This window comes from Phascolarctos cinereus, unplaced genomic scaffold (genome assembly GCF_003287225.1).
Source record: "Phascolarctos cinereus isolate Bilbo 61053 unplaced genomic scaffold, phaCin_HiC Scaffold_4;HRSCAF=312, whole genome shotgun sequence".
Taxonomy (NCBI): Eukaryota; Metazoa; Chordata; class Mammalia; order Diprotodontia; family Phascolarctidae; genus Phascolarctos; species Phascolarctos cinereus.
The window spans coordinates 668,851,388-668,879,218 of NW_027555847.1; the positions used below are offsets into that span (position 1 = coordinate 668,851,388).

A 27,831-nucleotide genomic window follows, 5' to 3' on the forward strand; every position below is an offset into this window, starting at 1 on the left:
AAAAGAGATAATCAAGAGATTTTTTTATTCTGAATGTGTACAAGGTGATAAGGGTAAATAGAAGTGATGGTGAAGAAATAGGCCTAAAAATACACAGACTATCTTGAAGGACATTGTTGATAATGAGATTAGACTAACTTTTTTGTTCAAGATCCCACCCTGCTGGAAGCTATTGTGTTCTGCTCTTTGGGTGGGATATATATTCTTTTTTGCCCAGGGTCACACAGCTAGTAAGCATCAAGTGTCTGAGGACAGATTTGAACTCAGATCCTCTTGACTTGGACTGGTGCTCTATCCACAGCACCACCTAACTGTCCCAGTATATATTCTTTGATAAATAGCCCCAAACTGTGGGTGGTCTGAGTATATAGTTTCTTTCTCCAAGGGTGACTCACTCTCAGCCCTTCATTTTAATATAGCTCACCTTTCATTGTCTTATCCAATCAGGGTTGCTTGCCACTCCTCAGGAACACCTATTCTTTGAAGGGTTTATGAACTGTTTATGAATGAGGTTTACAAAAGGTTTATGAGCCATATTTTTATTAATAACTGCTGGCTTTATTGACAAAATGATTAAATTACCCAGAAAAAAATACATAGACTAAACCTCTCAGTGCTTGGCCTTCAAATGAATCGATGTTTCTTCCTTCCTTCCTTCCTTCCTTCCTTCCTTCCTTCCTTCCTTCCTTTCTTTCTTTCTTTCTTTCTTTCTTTTTTTGCAGGACTAAATTACAGAAGGGAAGTACATTGAAGGTGAGGAAGGGGAGTGATAAAGCAGAAGAAAAGAGTTGATTTAACCTAATCAAATCAAATGTTAAAAATGAAAGGAAAATTAACTCCTATAATTTCCCAGGAAGAATGCCTATATGGTGACCATTGCACCATCGATGGAGTCTTGGTTGTGAGATGCATGAATGCATTGTTCTTTTCTCTGAATTAGAACTAATATCTAACCCTATCTAGGACCTCAGTGATGGCCAGCCAGCTTTTAATCCATCTCTTTTTGCTACCTTATCACATTCCACAAAGCAGCTGCTTGTACAACGTCCTATTTCCAGCCTTCCCTGCCCTCACCCTAGAAAGACCACTGGATTTAGAGTCAGAAGACTTGGATTCAAAACCTGGCTCTGACCCCTGTGTGATCTTGGGCAGTTCACTTGCCTTCTTCAGGTGTCATTTTTCTCATCTGCAAAACAGAGTTGGGCTGTATTACTTCTAAGTTCTCTTTTTGCTATAGATAGTGTGAAAATTAAATATTGTTCCGGAAATTAAATATTTTCTGTAACTTTATTCTGTATTTTATATAACAATCTACACTCTTCTTTGTCTCTGAGTGACAAAGCTCATGAGTTCAAAAGTTGTCTTCCTCTCAAGTTAGATGCCACAGTTCAGTTTTCCTATCAATCACTTTTAATTAAAGAAAAATTCTTAGCTAAGTTTAAGAGGTTCAATACTCTCATAAAAAACTTTCAGTAATTGTTATCTTAGCACTACCTGCAAATCACTTTGTGCCAAGAAAACTTACTCTCCCTCATAACATCAGCTTTCGAGAAACTCCATGACATCTGTTTGCTATTCTTGAGAGTAGACAGGCTAACCTCGTCCCATCTTAGCCCATCCTTACCCAATTAAAGGTTGTCTTATCTCATTCGCAGACACCAGTGAGTCTGGTCCACTACCAATGGCCTCAGGATGCAGCTGGGTCCCATAAATCAATAAAGCATTCCTCTAAGACAGAGAGAGGTGGCCAAAGTCCCACACTTGTATAGGTCCATTTTCCTTAATCATAATTCTTCACCTCCATGATGCTGCCAACCCTATAACCAATTGTATTATTTCCTCACCTACCCTGTTCTGTTGTTTGTTCTATGCTTACAAAAAAAAAAAGTTGCATCTCCAATTCAGAGTCTTTGGCTCAACTGAGGCATCCATTGGCCTACTTTATTACCAAGTTCACTTCCTGCTAAGAAACCATTATATTGCTTGGGGGGAAAAATGTATCTCAGTCTACTTTTGTTGAGTTTCATTCATGACAATTCTATTGCCTGGCCTATTTCTTCACTGAGAAAATTGAGACCATCTGAAGTGATCACCCTTAACTCTCCTCCACATCTCAAAACTTCTAGTCCCTGACCCTTTCTTTCCTTCCATTCTATCTCAGGGAAAGGAGCATCCTTTCACTTCCCAAGACTAGCCCTTCCATCTGTGCCTTTGATCTAATTCCTTACCTTCTCCTCTGGGTCATTTTTCTATTTACCCTCCCCACCCCTCCTCTCTTTTTCTTCTTTAGTCTCCATGACTCTATTGGCTGCTTGACCTGTGTGTATAAATATGTTTAAATCTCTGCTACTCAACAGAAATCTCCTCCTGACCTGGCTACCCCTCAATCTAACTACTGTCAAATTTCTTGAAAAAGGAATGTCCAGTTCCTCGGCATTCATTCACTAACTCTCCATGCCTTTACAATCTCCCTTTCATCTTTACCTTCTTACTGAAATTACTCTCTCCAAGGTCATCAAATCCAATGATCTTTCTCAGTTTTCATCCTCCTTAATCAGCCTTCACTGTTAGCCATGCCTTTCTCCTTTTGTAGCACTACTGACTTGGTTGTCTTATGTCTCTGGCTGACTCTTCTCTGTTTCCTTTTCTGGCTCCTTCTATTTCTGCTCCTGTCTCCTTATTGTGGGCATTGCCCAGGCTTTTGTGCCTGAACTAATTTTTTACCCTTTCTGCTCTATTTATGATACTGTCCATTCAGCATCAGAGAATCATAGGATTTCAGCTTTGGAAGGGACCCCAAAGACTTGGAATTATCCCTACAATAACATAGCTGACAAATAGTTATTCCTTGTCTGCCTAAAGATTTCAAATATAGGGCAAACATTCTGGAGCATTCTATTCAACTGTTGGACAGTTCTATATCTATATATAATTTTTTTTCTAACATCCAGACAAATTTGCCTCCTTGTCACCTCTGCCCATTTCCCCCTGATGGCCCCTGGTTCTTCCCTCTGGGGCCAAACAGAAGAAATCTAGCCTTTCTTCCATATGACAGTCATTCATATACTTGAAGGCAGCCATTATGGTTACCATGATGCTCCCCCATCTTCTCTGGGCAAAACAGCCCCAGCTCCTTCAGGTGACATGAATTCAAGACCTTTCTGAATCCTGCTTGTCCTCCTCTGTCTACTCTCCAACTCATCAATGGTTTTTTTTTTTCCTTTTCTGGAACTGTGGTGTCCGGAATGGAACACAATACTCCTGATGAGGTCTGATGAGGGCAGAGTACAGAGAGATGGACACTCCTTATTCTTGGAACTTATGTCTCTCTTAATGTAGCCTGAGATTTTATTAGCCTTGGCAGTTGCCATATCATACTGCTGAATTTGTCGAGTTTGCAGCCCACCAAACCCCAGGGGTCTTTCATAACAAGTGCTGTCTGACCAAGCCCTCCCCATCTTATGCAATTTTATATTTATGCCTATTGAATTTCATCATAGTAGATTCTGCCCAATACTCTCAGTTGTAAAAGTCTTTTCTGCATTGTGACTCTATCATACAATTTTCCCCCTATTCTTCCTAATTTTATACCATCTGCAAATTTGATGACTTTTATCCAAATCACTGATAAAAATGTTAAATGGTCCAGGCCCACCATAAATCCCTGGGACGGCCCACCAGAGACCTCCTGCTTTAACTGAACCATTAAAGTCTACTCAGAAAGTTCTTAATATAGTTTTATAGTTCTTAGAATTCCACATATAGTTATAGTTCTTAATTCACGTAATCATGTATCATCTATTCCACATTTTGTTATCTTGTCTAAAAAAAAATAGAATGAGACACTGTATCAAATGCTTCTTCCCAGAATCTATGCAAATTGTATTAGTCCCATCGATTTATTTTGTCTTTTGTGTATTAGCATAACTTCTCTGTTGTGTATGCTGCACACCCCGCCCCTCAGTCCCCACTGTATTGAATATGTCTTTTTTATTTTTTAAATTTATGTATTTCCTTGGTGCCAAGTACAGGGCTCCGCCCGTGGCAGATACACAGTAAGTGTTTTTTGAAATGAATTGAGTCCCCTGGTTTCTGGGTGAGAACTTGAGTTCAGTGGATAGAGTATGAGACTTAGAATCAGGAAGACCTCAGTTCAAATTTGACCTCAGTCACTTATTACCTCTGTGACCCTGGACAAGTCACTTTACTTCTATCTGTCTCAGTTTCTTCAGCTGTAAAATGGGGATCATAATAGCACCTCCCTGTCAGGGTTGTTGTGAAGATCAATGAGAAAACTTTTGTGGAATACTCCAAAAACTTTAAAGAACTATGTAAATGCTAGCTCTTGTTGTTGCTGCTGCTGCTGCTGCTGTCATTATTAAATGTTCCAGGAGTCAGCAAATAGGTGCAGGAGATAGAGTATACAGTGTACAGTCAGATGACCCAGTTTCAGAGCTTTACTACCTATGTGACCATAACATCTCTGGGCCAAAGTTTCCCCATTTGTATGTAACCTGGATTTTAAAACCATTTGGGTTTCCTCCCCTGCAATTATTTTGCCATCTCTAGGTGCCAGAGAGATTCAGAAATGCCGTGGGTCCAAGTCAAAGTGGGTTTTGCCATTAGAGCAGTTGCAGAAGTCTTCTGTGGGTCTTGGTTTCCTTGCTTATGAGAGGAGAAGATTGGACTAGACGGCCTTTGAGAGTCTTTCCAGCTCTATGTGTATGATCCTATGACTGCTCTTTGGAAGTGATGGACAATACAATCAAAAGAAATGCATCATGGAGAATGAACTTGCTTCAGAGAGAGAGGGGAAGTCATCCAGTCCTCCTAGGTTTCTGTGGATCAGAGCTAGCAGCTTTCGAACTGCCATGGCTGTTTGATTGGTCAACGCACCAGGAGAGACCCAACAAGAGAATGCATATGGCAGCATGCTGAAGGGGGAGCTGGAAGGGTAGGATGGAAAGAAGTGATAGCCTCCTGGGGAGAATACCAAGATGGCTCTTGACCTTAGATCCTCTGGCTGCCTGCTTTTGGAAGCAGGAGTGGAGGCTGATGAGACAATTCCTTCCCCCCACCCCACTTTCTATGGACTTTAAAAATTGGGGTGCTGGACAGTACGTCTATGAAGGTGATACAGGTAATCCTAGAACACCTGGCTGAAGAATGGGACTGGGGGCAAATATGTAAACTTCAGGTCTTACTGATGCAGCCATTTGTCAGCAGTGGAAGAGTTTTAATATTGTGGTTTTTCTTTCTGATACCATTTAATAAATGGGCTCTACTCTATACTCTGAGTGTGTAATCCTTTGGGTCACATAAATTTGGGAAGGAGATAAGAATCTTAGTGGGATAAGATTTTTAAAAAGTTACAAGATACCATGTGTTAAGTTAAAGCCCAAACCAGTGGTTCTTAAGCTTTTTGGCCTCAGGAACCTTTTGCAGACTTCAAAATTATTGATAACCCTAAAGAGCTTTAGTTATGATGGGTTATACCATAAATTTTCATCAAATCAGACATTAAAATGTCTTGGCATTATTATGAAAATAGTTTTTACCTCATATATCCCCTGTAAGGGTCTCACAATTTGAAAACCATTGGCCTGACCAAGCAAGACATGATGGAGCCTGGGCACGAACAGGTTGGGATTCAGTATTTTCACATGTGCAAGAAGAATGGAAGCCAGAACACCTCAAGCTCAAACTACCATGTGTCAGTTCTGAGTAGTTATCCTAGCCCTGCCCATTGGCCTGTCCACTTGCAGGGTCCATGGAAGAAAGGTATTTCTAGAAAAAGGATCAATACTCATACCTTTACATGTAGGGTTTGGGCCAGGTGACCTCTAATATCCCTTCCACCTCTAAACCTGTGATTCTATAAAGCATTCTATTTCCCCTGAAACCATAACTCCAAGACTCTTCTCCCAAAAGCCTCTTTACCTTACTGCAAATTGTGAGAAACTTTGGAGGGCCACGAGGCAGGGAAAGGAGCTAGGAAGTTAGGGGATAGAAAAGACAATTCTTATTCAAGTACAGGTTGGGCTGGATGGCTTCAATTCTGAGATGCTGTGAAAGCCCACAAAAGAATCTTTGAGGTCAGTGGCAGGAAGCACAAGGAAGGGACACAGGATTCGGCCTATGGCCAAGTGAGTGTGCTTGTTGGAGAACTCCACCTCACATTTGAAGGCTATAGATCATGGGGAGTGAAGAAAAGAACACATGGGGAGATGGATAGGGGAGATTTACTTGGGACCAAGACAAGGGGGAGGGGAAATCTGTACCAGCAGAAGGCCTGGGTCCTCAAGCAGAGAAACAAAGACCATTCCTCATGCCACTGTCACTCCTCACTTCCCTTCCCTTCTCAAGGGACCCAGTACCAGGGACTGCTGCCACCTAGTCTCCCTCCCCCTCCTGCTCCTTGCCTCCCAGGCAAGGAACTATATATATAAGAACTATATATGGAATTCTAATTACCTCCACCTCACCCCTTTCTCCTCTTAAGAGTGAATCCTCTTGATGCCCATCAATTGGGGAATGGCTGAGCAAGTTGTGGTATATGAATGTAATGGAATACTATTGTGCTATAAGAAATGGTGAACAGGCTGACTTCAGAAAAACCTGGAAATTTCCTCCCCTCCCCCTCCAGCATCATAGAGACAGAGATTTTCCCTTCCCCCTCTCCCCCCAAAACATTTGGATAAGGGCAGCTCCCTCCCTCACTTCTCCCAAGAGATCCTAAGATGGGCTCTGTTTCTTATCCAGTTCCATATCACCCCATGTGCCCAGGCTATGAAGGTTAACTCCCAACACACTGAGCAGGAACTGAAGCCTTGTATAAACTTTCATTTTTTTTCTTCTAGAGGATCCATGTAGGGCCAAGCAGCTGGTGCCTTTGGGCTCAAAGCCAGATGGGCCAGGAACCCCTCTGACATGTTTCTCTAGATCCTCCAGCTATGGGTAGTTTGACTCTGACTCTAGCCTGGGGGACCCATCAGTCATTCACATGTTGCTTTCATTGCCACTCCGAGCTCTATTGGCCCCCTTCTCCTGGGCGATGAGCTGATAAGACTTTCCAAGGCTTGGGAGGCTTAACTCGGCATCCTGCAGCTCCAGCTCCTTCCGAGACAGATGCTCAATGATGGCAGCACCTACTGAGTCCCCCAGAACGTTAGTGGTAGTTCGGAGGCGGTCCCTGGGGGAAGAGAGGAAGAAATTGATGGGAAAACCCATAGATTAGGAGGGATATGGGGTCTGAAGAGATAGCAATTGTTGGGAGGAGGCAGGGGACAAGTCTAGGTTGCTCTTCCTCTAGGATCACTTGTAGGGAGTTTTATAAGCTAAGAACATGAAAAAAAAAATCAATTACATAGTTGCCAAGCTTAGAATAGAAGCCAGATGCCCTAAATCACTCTGTAATCTTGAACAAGTTGCTACCCCTTTTGGGGTCTCAATTTCCTTCCCTAATGACTCTAATGTCAAGTTCTGATATTCCATGTTCTAAGTTTGAAGGTCTCTTCCAATCTTGACATTCCATGTCCTTGGTGAAATAGGAGCAGGAGACGCCTTGAGAGTGAAAGACAATGATTATGAGGGCTGCGGGTGCCACCCTGGCTCGTACTTACAAGAACCAGTCCACAGCTATGATGAGTGTGATGTCCTCAGTTGGGAGCCCGACTGATGTAAGCACAATGACCATGGTAACAAGGCCAGCCTGGGGGATGCCCGCAGCCCCTATGCTAGCAGCTGTGGCTGTGATGCTGCCAGATGGACACAGTTCCGGGGGAACATAGGAAGAGAGGAAGCAGGGAGGAAAAGGAGAGGAGGTAGAGAGAGGTCAGTTTTCTGGGAACCACATTTCCCTGAACGACAAATTACACCATAAGCCAAAAAACATTCAGTAATTACTCATTGTGTGCATTTGAGACTCCTTTTGCCTTGGTGAGAACTGCTTATGATTTCATAGAATCTCAGAGCTGGGTAGGATTTTAGAGGGCATCTACTCTAACCCGTACCCAAGCAAGAATACTGTCTTGGCAGAAAGATAATTATCATGTGAAAGATATTGGAATGGCTCAGTTTTGCCTCCGATAGAAAAAAGTATGAGCAATAGATTTAAGTTACAGGGAGGCCAAATTAGGGTCAAGAAAAGAAAGAGTTTTCTAAGGATTGGAGTTGTCTGGCAACTAGAAATGGACTGTCTCCTGAGGCAGTGTTCTGGAGGTATTTAAGCAGATGCCGAATGACAACTTGTCAAGGTGGTTGCAGAAGAGGATCCAGCATTGGGTCAAAGGTTGTCCTATGTATATTTCTTCTAATGTCCCTTCCAGGCCTGAGATACTGCGATTTTGCACTGTGGAGGGAATTCCCTGAGCAGCTAATATGAGCGGTCTGATCAGCCTGCCCAGGTTTCTTTATTTCTCAGTGCAAATTAATCTTGTGGCATCAGGTTTATGAATCAGTCTCACAGGAGTAGAAAGCAGTCACTCAGAATCTAAGAATTAATTAAATTGACCCCTGAAGTTGCAAAGATACTGGACAGTCACAACTCTAGTAAGACGCAGGGGAAGACTTTATGAGGTCCATCCTGAAGTGGTGTGTGGCTGCTACCCATTTTCACAACACCTCTCATTTCTAGGCTCCCTATCACTCACTTCTTCCTTTCACCATCACTCTGAAACAATGAATTCTTTTACCTCCACCTCATCCCTTTCTCCTCTTAAGAGTGAATCCTCTTGATGCCCATTAATTGGGGAATGGCTGAGCAAGTTGTGGTATATGAATGTAATGGAATACTATTGTGCTATAAGAAATGGTGAACAGTCTGACTTCAGAAAAACCTGGAAAGACTTGTATGGTCTGATGCTGAGTGAAGTGAGCAGAACCAAGAGAACTTTGTACACAATAACAGTTGTGTTACATCAACAATAACATTGTACGATGATTAATATTGATAAACTTAACCCTTCTCAGCATTACAAGGATCTAAGACATCTCCAGAGGCCTCGTGATGGAAAATGTTATCCACATCAAAGAAAGAACTATGGAAGTTGAATTGCTATCATTTTTTTCTCTTCTGTTGAGTTTTGTTTCCTCTTTCTGATAGTTCCTCCTATTGGTTTTAATTTTTACTTACAACTTCACTGATGTGAAAATATGTTTAATAGGAATGTAAATATATAGCCTATATCAAATTGTGTGCCGTCTTGGGGAAGGTGGTGGGGAAGGGGGGGGAATTTTAAACTCAAAAGCATATGGAAGTGATTGTTGGTAAATCAAAATAAATTAATAAAAAAATTTTAAAAAGAGTGAATCCTCTTAACCCCCCTCAATCCCATCCCCTCAATATCCTATCACTCATTCAATGCTCTCTCCACTTTCCCATTACTCATCCCAACCTCAAGTCACCCATCCTCTACCACTATCAGTCAGTAAAGGCTTCTCCCTTCTCACAGCTCCATCTATTTCCTATTCCATGCCCTCACCCCCATCACTCTCATATCAAGCACAGCACCAATGGTAGAACTCACCTGATGGTGGTGATCTGTCCCAGGTTGAGTTCATAATTGTTGACCTGGGCTATGAAGATAGCTGCCAAGGCTTCATAGAGGGCAGTGCCATCCATGTTGATGGTTGCCCCCACAGGCAGCACAAACCTGGTGATGCGTCTATCCACGCCAAGGTTCTCCTCCAAGCATCGGAAGGTGATGGGCAGAGTTGCTGAGCTGGGGAGATAAGACTCCAGGAGCATTTCATGGGCACCTCCCGGGAGGGGCCACAGAATGCCTTGGAGGGCCATGGGTCAAGAAGAGACTAAAAGCCCAGGCCCTCTGGCTTTGAGAAAGCACATTTTTAATCTTATGGGGAAATCTCATAAGGCCTGATAGGGCTCAGTGAGTAAATGATGAAAATAATTTGGGGGCTAGCAGAGAGGCTGTATTAGCCTTTCATGCAGATGAAGCAGGAATAAACGAGTATGCTATGAAGGGGTGCCAGAGAGGCCTTCCACACACACCTCCTTACTTTCTGAGGCCCCACATCCCCACATCTCTCATGCCTTTGGCTCTGAAAAGCCTCAGTCTAAAGGATGATGCATTACCTGGACAGAACAGCACAAATTATCTCATCACTTTTGCAAAATACTTTTAGCTCTTCTTTTGGGGCAGGGTCCTGAGCAAGGTGGGGTAAAGGTTGTTTGGAGATGATAGACTTAAGTAGGGGCAAATTTGAGAGCTCAGAGTGGGGTTGGGGAATGGAAAGAGGGTGGTGAGAGAAAATCAAAGACAACTGTAACCCAGTGGCAATCCAGGCACCCCAATCCCATAGATGACTGACTCCCTAGTGGGGTCATATAATCCTAAGACCTCAAAATATCAGCAGTGGAAAGGACCCTAAATGTCTTTGGGTCCATACTCATTTTGCAAGTAAGAAAACTGAGGCCTTGTCAGAGGAAGAGACTTGCCCAAAGTCACAGAGCAGATCAGCAGCAAAAAACGAAATCTGAGTCTAAAACTCTCTTTCCAATAGTCCTATGGCTATGACCGACATGGTACAAAGCCCAGGAGTCCATTGATCCTAAGCTATCAGACAAGTTCCCCAAGAATGGGGGCCCTGGAGTCGTGTCCTTTGACCCTGGAAAGAGAGGCAGGACTCTTGTATTACTTCATCTATTTTTATATGTTTCTTCTTATCTCCACTACACAAAACTCAGAGTAGCTATGGCCAAATATACATTACCATAATTCATCCTCCAGAGGCCAACCTTCTGGCAGTGGACTTCTCCACCCTTCGCTAGGTTGATTGCCTAATATATAGACCTGCCAGAAGGGTGAGGATGTGGTCGCCACCACATCATAGTGAGGTATCACAGGAGGACTTGAGGGAAGGTTTTCCTTGTAAATAAAACTTTTTAAAATAGCTCTTGTACTCTGGGGTGTGTGTAAGAGAGTACTGGGAGGGAAGTAGGTGGTGGTTTCTAAATAAGCAGATAAGAAGCAGAGGAAGAAGAAGGGAGTCAGGTAGCAAAGATGCAGGGGCAGATAGCAGAATGAGTGTTGGACTTGGAATCAGGAAACATGGATTCAAATCCCTGCTCTGATATTTAGCTGAGTGTGTCCTTGAGCAAGTCAATGAATTTCTCTGACCCTCAGTTTCCTGATCTGTAAAAATGAACATAATAGCACTCTTGCTACCCAACTTATACATTTTCAAGAAAGTGCTTTATAATCCTTAAAGTACTACACACACACACACACACTCACAAACACACACAAATACATACATACACATACTTGTGCAGTGATGATATTTTTTAGTATAGACAGTTACTATTTTTATGGTCTCCAATCCTCTTGCCAACTTGGTCACCCTGCTTCAGGACAATTCCAGTCTGTCTATGTCTTTCCTAAACATAGCACTCAAAATTTGGTACAATATTCTGGCTTTGGTTGGGGATGGAGGATCAGACCATGTCTGGGGAGGCTTGAAGAGGGGACTCCAGATAACTAGAAGGGGCAGATGGAAGGAGGGGGGCTAAAGCTGAGCTGAAAGTAGAGGAGGGGCCCATGGCTAGGGAGTCAGTACCTGGAGGAAGTGCCCATGGCTGTGATGAGGGCCTGCAGCATACCAGCGATGAAGGGGAAGGGATTCTTGTGTGTGATGAGGAAGTAGAGGAGTGGGAGGACACCCCCAGCATGGATGAGCAAGCCCACGATGACAGTCAGTGTGTACATGCCCAGCTGTCCACCAACCACAGCTGTGTCCTCCATCTCTAGGATCTTCCCAGCAATGAGGAAGAGGATACCCACAGGAGCATACCTGGGTCCCAGACCAAAGTATACGTGTCAGAGAGTTCCCTGGTTTCACCCCTAGTGAAGGCCAAGTCTTCTTTTTTGGGAAAGTGCCCCCAAGTTTGGTTAGTCCAGCTCCCCAGGACCCAAAGCCAAGAGCACTGATTCCTGTAGCTATTCTCCTATAGCCATCTTTACCCAGGTCTGCACCTCTGCCATCTCAGGCACCCAGGTATCCATTACTCTCCTTCTTTCCCTCCCCTTCCATTCTGCAAGTGGAAGGAGAGCTGTACAATTTCTGAGGCTAAAAGGTTTGGGCTGAACCCTGGGCGGTCAGTTGATCCCCTGGCATAGAGTAGTCATCCACATGGGTGACTCCAACATCTCCCCTCCTGGTGACTGCCTCAGAGCCAGGCTCAGCCTACAGAAGCAGCCAACACATGCTGCCCACTCTCTGCTATAGGAACAAAGAGAGAGAGAGCTGATTCCCTCTCCCTTTCCCCTTGACCTTCTCTCCCATTCTCCTTGGCCCTGCCTAGCCAAGCTCACTCTGTCTCAGACCATCACTCTTCCTACCAGACTCCTGGTATAATCCCCCAAGGTCACACACTTAAGAAGAGGTGAAGTCAAGACTTGAACCCCTATCTTCTTGCTTCAAATCCTGTGTTCTTCCCATTGTATCATTTTGTCTCTGGCCTAGATTTCTCCTTAATAAAAGAAGCAACATAGTGTAGTGAAGAGATTATTGGCTCTGGGGCCAGAAAACTTGTGCCCAAACTCCAGCTCTGCTACTTATCTGGCCTTGGGCAAGTCAGTTCCTGTCTCTGATGGAGCAGTAGGAAGAGCACCGGACCTCAGGTCAAGAAGTCCTGAGTTCAAATCTCACCTCAGACACTTACTAGCAGTGTGACCATGGGCAAGTCACTTAACCTCTGTTTGACTCAGCTTCTTCATCTGCAAAATGGAGATAACAATAGCAATCATCCCCCAGGATTGTTGTGAGAATAAGACCCTCAGACCCTGGAGTCTGCCCCTACTCATTCTACTGGTTTCCTTAGTTTGGGGTCTTTATTTCTAGAGCTCTTCTGTCAAACCATTCCAGGACTTTCACTAGTTTAAAAAAGGGAGAAAAGGAAATAGGATCATAGATTTAAAGCTAGAAGAGACCCTCTCATTTTACAAAGGAGAATATTTGTGAAGTGCTTTGCCAACCTTAAAGCCTTATAAAATGCTAGTTATTATTATTAATTATTATTATCTGACCCTCAATTTTCTCATTTGTAAGGTGAGAAGATTGACCTAGATCAAAGGTTCTTAACCTGGGTTCCATGAAATTGGACCATGAACTTGGGAGAGGGGGGTAACATCTATTTTCACCAACCTCTTAACTTACATTTAGCATCCCCTTCCATTGTGAATGTGGGCAACAAACCACAGGAATATTAGCCTTCACCAGACTGCCAATGAGGCCCATGATATGTAAAAAAGGTTAAGAACCACTGAACTAGATGCACATTAAGGTCTCTTTCCAGTTGTAAATCATGAAATGAGTGCATTTGTACAGAAAGAGACTATTGAAGCATTTGTCAGTGTTAGTTGGGTTTGAAACAGCTTAGGTTCCCTCACCCCAAACATTCCCTTGCATCTGTTAGGTGCCATACAAAAGAGGAATTTCATGGATCTGGAAGCAAATTGCCGGAAACTATTAACAGAACACCTAATCAAATGACCTTCTGGAGTCTCTGAAAGATCATCTCACATTGCATGGGGTAAAATGAAAGGAATAGACTATCAATGACCAAGTGGGCAAGCAGTGACCAAGAACACTGGCCACTTTGGGTCCCAAGCTTGCAGTGGGGCAAAAGGTGGTAGCTTGGCCTATTGATTAGGGCATGGCAGTAGAAGCCAAGATGAGGGAACACAGTGAGCCAGTTGGAAATTCATCATGGGTAGAGATTGCCACTTGAGTTTGCAGAAGTGTTCTGGGAGCTCCTGGGAGTGGAGGATGCTGACCTGGCCATCAGCTAAGAAGGAACAGGAGTTGGCTGGTAAAAAGATTCCCTCCTTCTCCCATCTGCTGTGAAAGTGGAGGGCAGGAATACAATCCTGGGGGAGCAAGGGGGTGGGAGTGGAGAAGGGGGTCAGATCTTTACCACAGTGAGAGATTTGGTCTGGAATTTTAATAATGTCTCTTTTCAATTTTTATTCCTTTCAGTAAATGTACTCTATAATACAAACATGTATTTCTTTAGGTCATGTGAAGTTGGGGAGGAGATAAAAATCTTAATGGAAAATGGGAGTATGAGCCAATTTTGAAAAATTTATGAAATATTATATGATAGAACCTAGACAGTTGCTGGAAGGCTAAGGGTGCTCTCCAATCCTTGTCCAGAGATGCAGGTGAGGAAATCAAACTGCCGAAATATGCTTGAAGGTTTTTAGAGCATCTCCCAGATAGTAACTTGGGCTCAGAGCACCCTCTAGTGGCCGATATGGAAATTGCGCTTCCAGTAGCTATTACCAATCACAATCCCAGGACGCACATGGTCTTAGATGGTTTTCTTTCTCATGTTTAGAGCTAGAAAAATATCATCTAATTCAATCCCTTCTTCTCACAGATAGAGAAACGGAGTCACAAAGAAGGTAAGGGACTTGCCCAAAGGTAGGATTTGTACCCAGATCCCCTGACTCTAAATTATTTTTTCCCCCAATACGCAATGCTGCTTGCTTTTCTCCAATGCACACACATGTGGTGGGGGCGTCAGCACGGAGGAAAACCGCCTAAATCAGCGAAACTCTTGCATCAAAATTTTTAAAGTGCAATAATGGTAGGTTCCATTTCTGTAGAGTTTGATTTTACTAAGTCCTGGCAACAATTCTGGGGGTGCTGATGGGGCAAGCATTATCCTCATTTCCTCCTCATTACAGAGGAGGGAATTAAATCTTTGGGAGTTTAAGGGATTTGCCCATAATCATACCTCTGGTAATTATGGAATAGAGGCAAAATCTGAAGCCAAATTTCTCCATCCCAAGGCCAAGGCTCTTTCAACTTCTGCCTGCACACTCTACACACCAAATGACGCCTCGCATTTTGGGGTTCGTTTGGATCAGAGGAATATAGACTTAGAAATAGAAAGAACTCTAGCAGTCATCCAGTCCAGTCCCCTCATTTTACAGACAAGGAAACTGAGACTCAGAGAGGTTAGCCAATGTCACATAAGGAGTGGCAGAATGGCAGAGTGAGGATTTGAACCCAGGTCCTTTGACTTCCAATGAAATACTGTTTCTACTATATTAAATTCCATTCTATTTTGTATCTTGTATGTTTTGATTCCATTCTGTAAATATACTCTTATATAAAGCAAGTTTGTATTCCTTCCAGTCACATGAAGCTGGGAAGGAGGCAAGACTCTTAACGTAAATTGAAAAGCATTGAGCCAATTTTGATAGTTTTGCCAACTATTATAGGATCATTATATTTACATCTTAAACTCTGGATTTAAGATGGATTCTGGAAAGGCACTCTATGACTATGTTCTCAAGGATGCTTCATGCTTTTATCATGACTTCGGGACCTTCTTAGAAGTCAGTGGACATTTAGAAAGCCTTTGCCAGATAACTTGCCCTGCAATGTATAGGATTCAAATCTATTCTAATCATCAAAGCCCTCAGGTCCCATGGTCTTCACTTCACCATGAAAAATACTCGGGCCATATCCCTAGGTAATGGAGCTCACCAGCTCCTATCCAGCCTCCTCCCTCCCTTAACAACCAATCCTTTATCCTTCCCTCTCCACACAACCCTCTCCCATTGTGAATCATACATCTCCATGACTCTCCTCTTCTGACACATCTCCAGCTTGTAGTTCTTCTCCATAACTAGCTTCCCTACATGCCAATTTAAGTCCCTCCCCCCTAGTTGTCTCCCTACCTTCACCCCTACCCTATTAACTCATGACTCTATCCTCTCTGGCTGGTCTCTTAGTCTGTTTGAAATTCAAAGCCTTTCATAACCTAACCCCCTTCCTACCTTTCCAGGCTTCTTACACCTTACTCCCTAACATATACTCTTCAATCCAGTGACACTGGCCTCCTGGCTGTTCCATAAATAAGACATTCCATCTCTCATTTCCAGGCATTTTCTTTGGCTCTTCTCCATGCCCAGAATGCTTTCCCTCCTCACCTCCACCTACTGACTTCTCTGGCTTCCTTTAAGTCTCAACTAAAATCCTACTCTCTGTAGGAAACCTTTCCCAACCCCTTTTAGTTCAAGTGCCTTCCCTTTGTTAATTATTGCCTATTAATCTTGTATGTAACTTGCTTGGTATATATGTGTTTGCAGGTTGTCTTCCCCATTATATTGTAAGCTCCTTGAGGGTAGTGTCTTTTTTCTCTGTATCCCCAGCCTTAGCACAGTGCCTGGCACAGAGTAAACAATAAATGTGTATTGATTGACTGATTGTTAACAACACCCCTTTAGCACCTTCGATCCTTCCCATCCAGCTCTGAGCTCTAACCCTTTTCATCTCAAACTCTAAGCATAGATCTACGCTGCTTCACTCACCAGATAATGACACCAACAAGTCTCATAATGGCTTCATTGAGGCTGTTGAAGAATACCTTCAGGGCATGGCCCTTTTGTTTCATGCTGCCAGTGACCAGGCCAAAACTGACCGAGAACACCACCAAGCCCAGCGCATTGATGCCACTAGCTGAGCCAGGTACGGGCACAGTCTCCTCAAAACTCAGTACCTCCTGTAAGGTGCCAAGGGCACGAGTAACATTGTCCAAGACACTGGTACTATTGTCCATTAGAGAAAAAGGTGAAGGGGAGATTCCCAGTCCAGTCCTGTTTTCCATCTTCATGACAGTTCTGGTCACCACCCTGGTGCTGTATTGCGTCTTAAACTGAAATCAGAAAGATAAAGACCCACCCACCAAGAACAAGTTGAACCAAATGTCTTCCATGGTCTCTTCTAACTTGGAGCTGTGAAGTTGCAACATTCCCTCAACCCAAAGCTTCAGCCTTTATGTTACCTCTGGGAGGTCCTGGCACATGAGACCCTCTCTAGATCTTAGCTTAAACATTTGGTTAATAGAGGGGCATATTCACCTACACAGGCCCTTCCTAAGGCCCACTGCCCAATCCTTAGAAGGATCTGTCTCCTTCCCTCCCATCTCTCAGCTCCCTGACCACCATCCTTCCACCCACCCCTTATTCTCATGAACAAAACATTGGCCCTCCTCTCTCACCTGTTTGAAGCAGGCTTCCACAAGATTGGGTGGGAACATATTTCTGCAAAGAACCAGGAGTGGGAAGACAGTGAGACTAAAACATAAGGAGTAGTGTGACCACAAAGCACTTTGCCACAAAGAACAATAAAAAGTATAATTGGAAGGAACTGAGAAAGTAGATTACATGGCCGAAAGTGCCCTAAAACATAGATCATTCTAGCTGGAGAAGACTTTATCACTCAATCTAGCCCCATCATTTCAGAAAGTGAGAGAAAGGTGAGAAAACTAACTCAGACAGAGGAAATGACTGGTAGAACAATCATCTAGCTGGTAGAACAAAACTTCTAACCCAAGGCTTCTTATTCCAAGTCTAGTGCTCTTTCCACCATGCTTTGCTGCCTCCAGTTGAACTAGTGGGGATGAAGAGAGACCAAAAACAAGTAAAATGTGATCTTTCCCCACCAGTAACTTATTTACCAATTCTTTGGGTGACATCTTCTGCTCCTGTCTCCTACTCTTCATCTCCTGTACTTATCCTCAGTTCTCTCCATGGATGCTTGATGACCCATCAGAGGTCTCAACTACATGTTTCCTCAAGATTGTAGATTGTATCAAGTTATTTCTTTACCCCATGACAACCACTCACCCTCATAATCAAAAGACAGTGCTCTGAATACTTATCCCTTCTTTCAATAGCAGCTTCCATTTCTCCTTCAAAATGATCTCCTTTCCTTCTGTTTTCAAAACTACTCAGTCCTCCCATGTGCTGTGTGAGGGTGGGGTGAGGGGCAGAAATGGAAACCCAAAAAAACCTTTCCTTCCATATTGTTCCTTTGTGGGTCAACATAAAATCTCTCTCCTTCTTTGTACCATTATCCTCTCTGAATCTGAAGCCTAACCCACTGTCTTTCCTTCTCCACCTCTCTTCTTAAAACACTGTACTTTAGCTTCAGTCCCCTACTCTACTGAAACTATTTTCTCCAAGTTACTAGCGGCATTCTTAATACCAAATCCAATGACATCATCTAGGTCCTAATTCTCCTTGACCTCATGAAGACCATGTTGGCATCACTAGTCAGTTATTTCGGTATTTATCTCACTACCATGACCACCAAGATTCATGTGCCTCCACCTACCATCCACACAAGAGTGTGTACACACACACACTCACTTCCCTGACCACACATGCTAACAACTAACTTTAAGTCACCTCCATTGTCTACATTCCTTGAGCTGTGGATAATGCTATAGGAAAGCCAAGAACTCAGCAGCCCTGACCTCATAGCTATTATAAGGCTGAGGTGAATGGGGCTTTACCCCAGAGCACCAAAATTTAGAGGATGCTGATATAATCTGCATTTCATCAGCAGTGTAGAAACAGCTGTGTTTAGCACTTAGTTAGCAAGAATACTTGCATAGGAAGCTACTGTAAAAGAAACATGGCAACCTCGGTGAGCTCCTTTATGGACTGGCCCATCCCTACTCCCCGTCCCCACTAGATGGTGTCACTGCATCTCTCTCTTCTCCCCTTCAACTGAATTTGTCTTTAAAAGCTGATCTGAAGGCATTTCATGATGCTTGTCCCAATGCCAAAACAGCTCTGTCTGACCTGTGAAGGTCATAGTCTTCAGCCACACAATAGCCCTTGAATAGCAGCAACCTGGCTATTTAAACAGCTCATCTGTTCTCCAACGCTTTCTAGCAGGTTGTCCTTGACAGGATCTTCCCAGTCCATTCTTCTACCATCTTTCCTTTCTTAACAACACAGCAATCCTTTGCAAGCTGCTCTCACTTTCATCTCAATACATATCTGCCTCTATATTAATTCCAAGAATATAGTCAATAGGGTACTGGATTAGTCAGAAGACTTCTTTGTTCTGAGGTAGGGTTCTGTGGGTTGGGGGGAGGAGGGGATTGATACATGGTAGAAATAGTTTTTAAGCATCAATAAAACATTTTAAAAACAAAATAAAATAGTCAAAATACCTGGATTTAAAAGTTCAAGCTCCATCACTCACTAGCTGTGAGACCATGGGTAAGTCATTTAACTGAGTCATCAGAGACTCAGTTGTAAGCTCCTTGAGGACAGGATCTACTTTTAGAGTCAGAAAATATGGGTTCAAATTCTGGTTCTGCTACTTACTACCTGTGTAAGCTTGGGCTAAGTAATTTCACTGCTCTGGGCCCCAGTTTCCTCATATGTAAAATGAGAGAATTACATTAGATAATCTTTCAGATTCCTTCCAACTCTAAAAGCTAAGAGTGCTTGTGATACCAGTACCCTAACTATTCACACAGGAAAAACCAAGTAGATGAAGAATGACTGTTGTCCAGAGTATGACATGCAACTGCATACACAATCCACAGAGCTGGTCTATCAGAATATAGACCTTGGACAGTCACCATAAATGGACAATGAGCAAAGCATAGTATTGAACAAAAGGAAGAAAACTAGGTAGATTTCTTTTGGGAAGTTGTGTAATGCTTTCAATGACTGCATACTTCTTCAGGAAACAAAGCCCATTGAAAAAAAAAAGTCTTCCGATGATGTTACATAGCTTTGATTCATTGAACACTATAGTATACAAAGATTTAAAGATACAAGTCACACATGGGGCATTTTTTCAGTACATGGTGATCAAAACTTGGATACAATTTATTACCCATGAGGAATTTCACAGGAAGTGCATTGTAAAGAATGTCATAAGAAGGTATGATAGTCATGCCAGCCAGTCAATAAGCATTTATTAAATGTTTACCATGTGCCAGGCACTGTGCTAAGTGCTGGGGATACCAAAAAAAAAAAAAAAGGCAAAAAAATAAAATAGTCATGCTCTCAAGGAGCTCACAGTCTCCTGGACCCAGAACAAGGGATATCTGATGGACGGTGAACAAGCTTGGTTGATAAACACGCAATGTCAAGCAACCTAGAGAGAGCTCCCCCAGCATGGTGGGTGGACCTGTGGTAGATTTATGGGAAAATAAGGACAAGAGTCACACCAGATGAGAAGGTATGGATGAGTTATGATCTACAGTGATGGACAGAGTACCCACACTGACCAGAACCCAGATCCATTGACACACTTTCTACAGAAAACATGTGAGATTTGGGTTCTAGGCCTGAGATTGCCATTAACTAGTTATGTGACATTAGGAAAAATCACATCACATTTCCCCCCTGTAAAAAAAAAAAAAAAGTGAATTGTTGGACAAGTAAGCCTTTCTTTTTCTTTATTCTACTCTTTATAAATTAGGTATACCCTTCCACAGCTATATTCTAGTCATATGCTCCATCCCACAAAGTCTCTTACCTTAAGGTGTAGGGGGTGGGGCGGGGCTGGACTTGATAGCTTTCTTTACATATCTGAAAAACTGCCATGTGCATATAGGATTGGACGTGCTCTTATCTCAGGGGTAGAATTAAGAGCAAATTTCAGCTCAGTATGGGGGAAAACATTAATGATTACAGACATCCAAAAGTAAATTGGTCTTCCAGCAAGGTATATATGTAGTGAACCTATTATTATCCTACCTTAGAAATGAAGAAATTGAGACTTGGAGCAGTGAAGCCACTTGCTCAGCATTGCAAAGAGAGTTGAATTGAGCTATCAATTAAGCAGAAGGTATTTACGGAACACTTTTCATGTGTTTGGCCCTATGCTTGGTGCTGAGAAACACGGGGGCCAGGGAACCATCTGCAGTCATCCTGATGTATATCTTGCCACCGGACACAGATGCAAAAGGAGAAAGTGAGACTGGTGACTTTGCATAGCCCTCTCTCACTTGAATCCAATTCACTTGCATATCATGGCATCACCTTCCTGATGTCATGGTCCTCTTTGAGAACAAAGGACAAACAACAAGAGCGAAGAGACATAAGGCTCAGCAACTGCTCTCAAGACATTTACAGTAGGCTCAAAGCAATGGTTCCCTCATGAAAAAAGGAGACCCAAGGGACAGGGTGGAGACCAGTGCCCCAAGGGGTGAAGTCAACCGGCACTATTTCTGGATCTGACAGGAATAAAGAACACCAACCTGACAAGGTCCATGAAGGCATCAGCTGTAGGGATAGATTCAATGCGACCCTCTCTGTGCAGCCCTTCCTTGGATCCTTTCCCAGGGTGGATGATAGTGACCATGAGGATGCCAATGAAGACTGCAATGACTGTGGTCACCATGTAGTAAACAGCAGCCCGCATCCCCATTCTCCCTGAAGCCTTGTTGTCCAGAGATGCCATACCTGGGAGAAGCCACACGGTTCAGTCCTCTGTTCCACCCTCTCCAACAGATCAGTTCCTCTATGTGTCACTTACCTCACTTCCCCCTAGTCTACCCACCACTGATACCATTCTTTCATTGACTCCCTTCCCCTCACCTATCCCTCCTCCATATCCCAACAACTTTATTCCTACCCCTTATCCAAATGTCACTGGACTCCTCAAACCCCACTCCATCCCTGCTTCATTAACCCATTCCTAACCAATCCTCACCTGACCTGTTGGCCTGCCCTCTAGCTATATCCCTTTTCCCCTGATTCTCCCACCTTTATCTATCCCTATCGTTATTGCATAACCTTCCACTTCTCCATCACCATTATCATCCCCTCTTATCCCTAGACTTCCCAGCTCTTCTGTTGCCCAAAGTATGCCTTGGTGCTCCTGGATCTAGGAAGTAGGTATTTTCTCCTGGCACAAGAAACAGAGCATGCCATGTTCCAACTTTCCCTCTGCCCTAGATATATAATGGGCAGTTCTGGGGGCCACTTCATGGATGGCCTTACAGAAGAACAACTCACCATATGGTCATTGACCAGATTGCTTTAGGAGCACAGAGCTATCTTCATCACAGGGTGCCTAAGAGCTAAATTTTCTGGAGTTCAGAGTTAACCCCTAATAAGAAGAGCCCTAGAGTGTTATTCTTCAGTGCTACTACAAAATCATATGGGAATCATGTGTATACATTCTTTGGCCATTCATATTCCCATCCCAATCTTATAGAACCGCTCCAGTTTTCACAAACCCTCAGCACATACATACACACAAAGATCACACATATAGGCTATCACCTACCACCCCCATCTGAAAGCTACATTTTGACTCCCCTTATTTCCCCCACCAACATTCACCTGACTCTATTTTGACTTCTTGTCCTCATAACATGGCTGCATACCAAAAAGTCCAGCATTCTTTCATTACCCCCTTCCAAAAAAAAAAAATCTGTCCCATACATGCTCTCACCACCTCACTAGTGAGAAGATGTGGGAAGAAACAAAGAATAGAAGGAGGTGACTCCTTAGAGTCAAAGGGAACTGGGGTTGGACTCTTCCATGGAAGAGTTAGGGCCAGCTGTTCTGAGTAGTTGGTGTGGGTCCAGATTTGAACAGGAAAGCTTGAGTCCTTAGACAGAATAGTAGCTTTACGGTGGGTCATCAGTGACTCTGGACTCAAGGATCTGGGTCAAGGTTGTGGGGGTACGTACATGCAGTCACGGGCCAAGACAATATCCCAAGTTTGGGGCGCTGGGAAGGGAATACTAATTCTGGAGGTGGGTCTAGGGCCTCCTTACCTGTGATTAGGCTGGAGACGATGAGGGGCAGCACCAACATCTGCAACATCCTCATCAGCAGCTCTCCAGGAAAAGAGAAGTATTTAATCTGACGATAGGTCAGCTGATAAGGGCGCAGGGCAAAGGCGAGGCTGATCCCTAGGCGCCAAGAAGAAAGCGGTGAGGGACTGTGGGTCTCGTAGGTAAGAAGCCAAGGGGCATCTGTAGGGGGCTCGGCTTAAAAGAAATAGATCAAGCTGCAGTCTGTCAGCAACATAGCCCTAGACAAGACCTCTTCAGAAACCCATATGGAAGTAATGAGGGCGCAGACGCGGTCTGTGTTCTACAGTTCATAACCACGGCCCAGCCTGAACTGCTTCCCAAACACCATCAACACAGATTTTACTTTAAAGGGCCAGCCATCCGACATGCGCCCACTCCCCTGACAGAAATGTCTCTACCGGCGCGCTACCCCAGGCTTACCGATGACCACAGCGCTGACTGTGAGAAGGATGAAGGCATTTCTCCGCAGGAACCGGAACACTTTCTCCCGGCTCATAGTCTGGATTTGCAGCCGGGTTCGGGCTGCGCGCTGTCGCATGGAGTCCTGAAACCCCTGCAGCCAACTCTGACTCCCAAGGCGTTGGGAAACGCTTTCCCTCAGGAAAAGGCTATTGGCGTGGCTGCTCATCCTTAGAGCCAGTGCTCAAGCCTGTGGAGACTTCGGAGGGAAAGCACACAGGGAGCCCCAGCGCTGGGGAGAAAAGAGCAAGGGGCCGAAAGGAGGGCAGCAGAGGTAAGGAGGTAGAGAGGGTGGGGGAAAAAATGAGAACAAGGGGGGGACAACATGGAAAGAAGTAGATTAAGCTCCTCCACATGCGGACGTTAGGTGCACAGAAAGGTGCAGGAACCTACGAGAAACTCTAGGCTAAGACTCAATCTGCAAGGTTGAGGTAGGAGTGGCTAGCTTGGCAGAGTACTACATGAACCTATTAACTGGGATCGCTGGAGTTCTCCTTTCTCAAGCTGAGAAGTCTGTGTGGAAATGGTGATCTTATCACCTGCATCAGAAAAGTCTCTGGTGCTAGCAAAGAGAACTCTTGGCTAGAACAGGGATTCATCAACTTTTTCTACCATGGACCCCTTTGTTAGTCTGTGGAAACCCATGACCACCTTCTCAGAATCATGTTTTTAAATAAATAAAATAAGATATATAGGATTACAAAGAAAACGATTATATTGAAAAGCAATTTTCAAAAAAATTTTTTTTAAAATAAGTTCACTGACTCCAGGTTAAGAACCCCTGCTCTAGGCTGACTGCTTCTGGTAGGTACTCATGAGTACTCATGAGAATGTGATACCCAGCTGGATCACATAGAAGACCACTCTTCCATAATCTCTATGGGATTCCATAGAAGACTTCTCCACCTGACACATACCCAACCCTCTTGGCCTCTCCATTTTTTCAAGCGGCTCTGGTGGCCAAAACTGTATAATAAATAAATGAATAAACCCAAAGCTGTTGCCTTTCCACTGGGCACTTGTTTTCTGGTCAGGGTTTTCCTATTGTCAATTGCAAAGAAATTGGGCTACTGTCAATATTCCCCTTTCCAACCTTTTTGGGTGATGTTGTTGATTGAAGGGTATTCACATTCCCTACTTTTTCTACGGGCCATAGTTCTTTCATTCTATCAAGTGATGTCCCTGCCCACCAATTGCAATGTTGCAATTAAGGATTGGATTACTTGCAAGAATATTCCACCCTCTTCCTCATTTGGATCAGGAACTCACATGGTCATCTGAAGAGATGAATGGAAAGGACTAATTTCATACTAGGAGCATAGGCTTTAGAGCTGGAAAAAGACCTTAAAAGTCATCTAGTCCAGGCTTCTCATTTTACAAATGAGAAAAATGGGATCCAGAGAAGGTGAGGTGACTTGCCCAAGGTATTAATATGGGTATTAAAAAGCAGAGTCAGGATTCAAACCCATAATCCTAACTCCAAAGTCAATTCCCTTTCCATGATGCTATGAATCTCAAGTGTCATTGCTACTTCCTGAGTCAATGCATCAGGAGCTAAGGTGGTGGAGTCCAAATGGAGCATTTCTGTAAGTGCTGGTAATGACACTGAACTACCCTCAAAATGCCTACAGATCTGTTTTATTTTCAGTGTATTGGTTGTTCTCCTTCTAACTATGTCTACAAAAGCTCCTGGAATAATCCCACTTAATTGGGTCTCCCACCAATTCTTCACAAGCTAATTCTCCCTTCCAGTGGTTTTTGTGTCTGGTGAGAAATTATTACACTTAATTTTCTCACATTCTCCTCTACAACGTTTTTTAAAGAGGCTTGAGTCTCTTCTGTTCCTGTCTACCATGCCTCTGGGCTTGCCAAGTGGATCAAGCATTTCTTGTTGGAGACAGTTTTATGCTTCCTTTGGCTTTCTCCCAGTGGTGGCTTTTGGGTACTGGTTAAATTTCTCTAAGACGTGGTGATAGTCAGTGTCTTTACTTATTGTTATTTTCTACTTCAGGGAGTCAATCACTTGCTCAAATTGGGGCCATTAAAGCCACTGTAATTAAATGTATTTTTTTCATTTTTATCCTTTATTCTAATTCATATTGATTCTAATTTTTGCTCCAATTAGTCCATGAGCTGACTTCACAGAGAGTTGATTCTCAAATGACTCCCATATCAGTAGCCAGTCATTTTCCCTCTATTAAAATATTTTGTCAACTTGTCCTGTTGGGTGACATGGCATAGCAAAATGCTAGACTTATAATCTGGAAGACTGGAGTTTCTGCCCCCCACCTCTGACATTTGCTACCTGTGCAGCTGTAGGCAAATTGCTTAACTGTTCCGAGTCTCAAGCAATTCTCTAAGACCTACTTAATTTTTTGTCTCCTAAATTATTGACAGTTTACAATCTGTACTGGTAAAAACATTTCCCATTTCTGTGAAATTACAGATCTTTGACTTTTAAGGAACAATGAAGGTGAGAAGTTTGCGCATGAGTTGGGAAAAGTCCAAGGAAATTGGAGATAGGAGAGGAAAAGCTACAACCTATTGGATTAATGGAATGGAGGAAGACCCTGAAATAGCAAACACATTAGGTCTGTCCACCTACATCTCACACACACTGGAACCTTCCCAAAGGCTCCTTTTCTCAATGTCCACTTTCCTCTGGGGGAGGAGCTTTCTCCTGGTCAGCTGGGAAGCCTGGTGTTTGAGTCCAGGAAACAGAAAGTCCATTATGATATAATGTGGATACGGGTTTTACTTCCAGCTGGGCTACTTTCACCTGTGTGACCTTGGGCAATTCACTTTCCCTCTCCACGCTTCAGTTTCTTTATCTGTAAATTGAGAGGGTTGGATTGAGGGATCTCTAAATTCAGGTCTAAATCCCCAGAATAAAGTCTCTTGGGATTGGAATATGCAGATCTGGTCAGTCCTTGGGGCCCCTAAGGCATTCTAAATTCACTCACTCCCCCACACATACACTTGCAGGCACATCCCCTCCCCCTAGCCCTCAGGCATCCAACCCCTTTAGCCACTGGCAATATCAACTATTTAAGACTGCTGCCCTCTATGGGCCCCAAGAATTTCCTTCAAATAGAGAGCCCGAGGCATAGGTAAATGTACACAGAGAAGAGAAACAGAGGCAGGGATGGGTAGGGATATCAGGATAGGGGCATGGACACAGAGACAGGAACATGAATGCAGAGATAAGAACCATGGACTTTGGGATGGAAAAACAAAGGAGGAATATAGATATGGAGTTAAGGACATGAACACAGAGATAGAGACAGGACAGGGACATAGATGTATAGAGGGACATAGACACCAAAATGGCAATAGAGTCGTGGAGATATGGACATGGCTGGAGAGATAGAGACATGGACATGAAGATAAGGGCATGGGGGGGGTAGTGTGGATAAGAAGAAAAGACAAAGACACAGAAATGGGGATGGGGATAGGGACAGGAACACAGAGCTAGGACCCCATGCACACGAAGGACATATAAATGGGTACAAGGCTGAAAAGATGGGTACATGAACATAGGGATAAGGACACAGAGATGCAGGTAGGAACATAAAGATGGGAACATGGACAGAGAGATAAGGACCCAGAGACAGAAACAAGGACTTGGACACAACTGGAAATAGGGATGTGGAGATAAGGACAGAGATGGGGATGGACACACAGAGAAAGGAATCAGATAGGTAGGTCGGTAGACAGACAGACAGGTAGGGATAGATAGATAGATAGATAGATAGATAGATAGATAGATAGATAGATAGACAGACAGACATATGCCCACATAGAGATGGGACCATGAACATAGAAATTGAGACAAAGAAATAGAGATGTACCTGGAGACATAGACATGGAGATGAGGACTTGAACATTAGGGAGGGGGACATAGGCACAGTGATGAGGACACAGACACCAAGCCAGGGAGAGAGGGATAATAACATGGATCAGGTGGATGGGGACACACACATGAGTATAGAGACACAAAGAGGGAATGCAGATCTAGAGATGGACTCGCAGAGACAGGGACACAGCCATGAGATTAAGGGTAAAGAAATGGATATGTAGGCACAGAAATGGGGGGGGGGTGCATCTATAGTATGGACACACAAAGAGGGACATAAACATGAAGATGAAGACGTAGGCACAGGAATAAGGACTGAGAGACAAGGGCATACACACAGAGAAGAACACAGACACAGACATGGGAAAATAGGCAGAGAGATGGGGCCGCAGACATAGGAGTGAGGGCACAGACAGACCCAGAATGTAGAGCAGACCAAGAGTCAGAAGCAGGGAGATGGGAAGCCGGTGTGCCCATGTGCATTCCCGGTTCCTTCCCCATCCTCCCATCTCCCAAAGCCTGAGAGCCCAGGGCGGGATTTCACAGAACCCAGGATGGATCAGACTCACCCGGTGCCCTGGGGACAGCCTCAGCCCAGATGCAGCTATGCTGCAGCCTCCCAGGTAGGCTGTTCACAGCCTCAGGGAGTTGATGGGAATGGACCAGATGGGAAAGACTGAGCAGTGGCAGAGCCGAGGACTTACTGCCCTGGAGATGGCTGAACTGCAAGAAGGAGGGCAGCTCCGAGGAGGAAGATGAGAATGGGAAGCCACGGAGTGATCCGGGCTGTCCCTGCACTCACGTGTAAGCAGAGGGGGAGGGAGGAAAGGAGGGGGACTGACTCTGGGGGACCAGGATTCCCCCGCCCACCCCTGATCCTTGGCCTCTC

General features: G+C 43.9%; 1 protein-coding gene across 1 annotated transcript; it reads right to left on the minus strand.

The window, feature by feature from the left end:
• Window positions 1-27,831, minus strand: SLC1A6 (solute carrier family 1 member 6). The gene is made up of 10 exons (XM_020969440.2): window positions 27,512-27,831; window positions 23,048-23,318; window positions 22,586-22,723; window positions 21,056-21,260; window positions 17,039-17,081; window positions 16,350-16,693; window positions 11,581-11,814; window positions 9,528-9,722; window positions 7,623-7,757; window positions 1-7,192 (listed from the first exon to the last, which is right to left on the minus strand). The coding sequence occupies exons 2-10, from the start codon at window positions 23,253-23,255 to the stop codon at window positions 7,000-7,002; spliced, it is 1,695 nt and encodes a 564-aa protein (XP_020825099.1). The 5' UTR covers window positions 23,256-23,318; window positions 27,512-27,831; the 3' UTR covers window positions 1-6,999.

Bases quoted from the DNA above. Each gene is read 5' to 3' on its own strand.
- SLC1A6 (XM_020969440.2), bottom strand. From the start codon at position 23,255: ATGAGCAGCCACGCCAATAGCCTTTTCCTGAGGGAAAGCGTTTCCCAA. The intron at 22,724-23,047 runs GTAAGCCTGGGG...CTTGGCGCCTAG, and splicing joins AGTCAGCGCTGTGGTCATCG to GGATCAGCCTCGCCTTTGCC. The intron at 9,723-11,580 runs GTACTGACTCCC...TTATCTCCCCAG, and splicing joins GCCATGGGCACTTCCTCCAG to CTCAGCAACTCTGCCCATCA.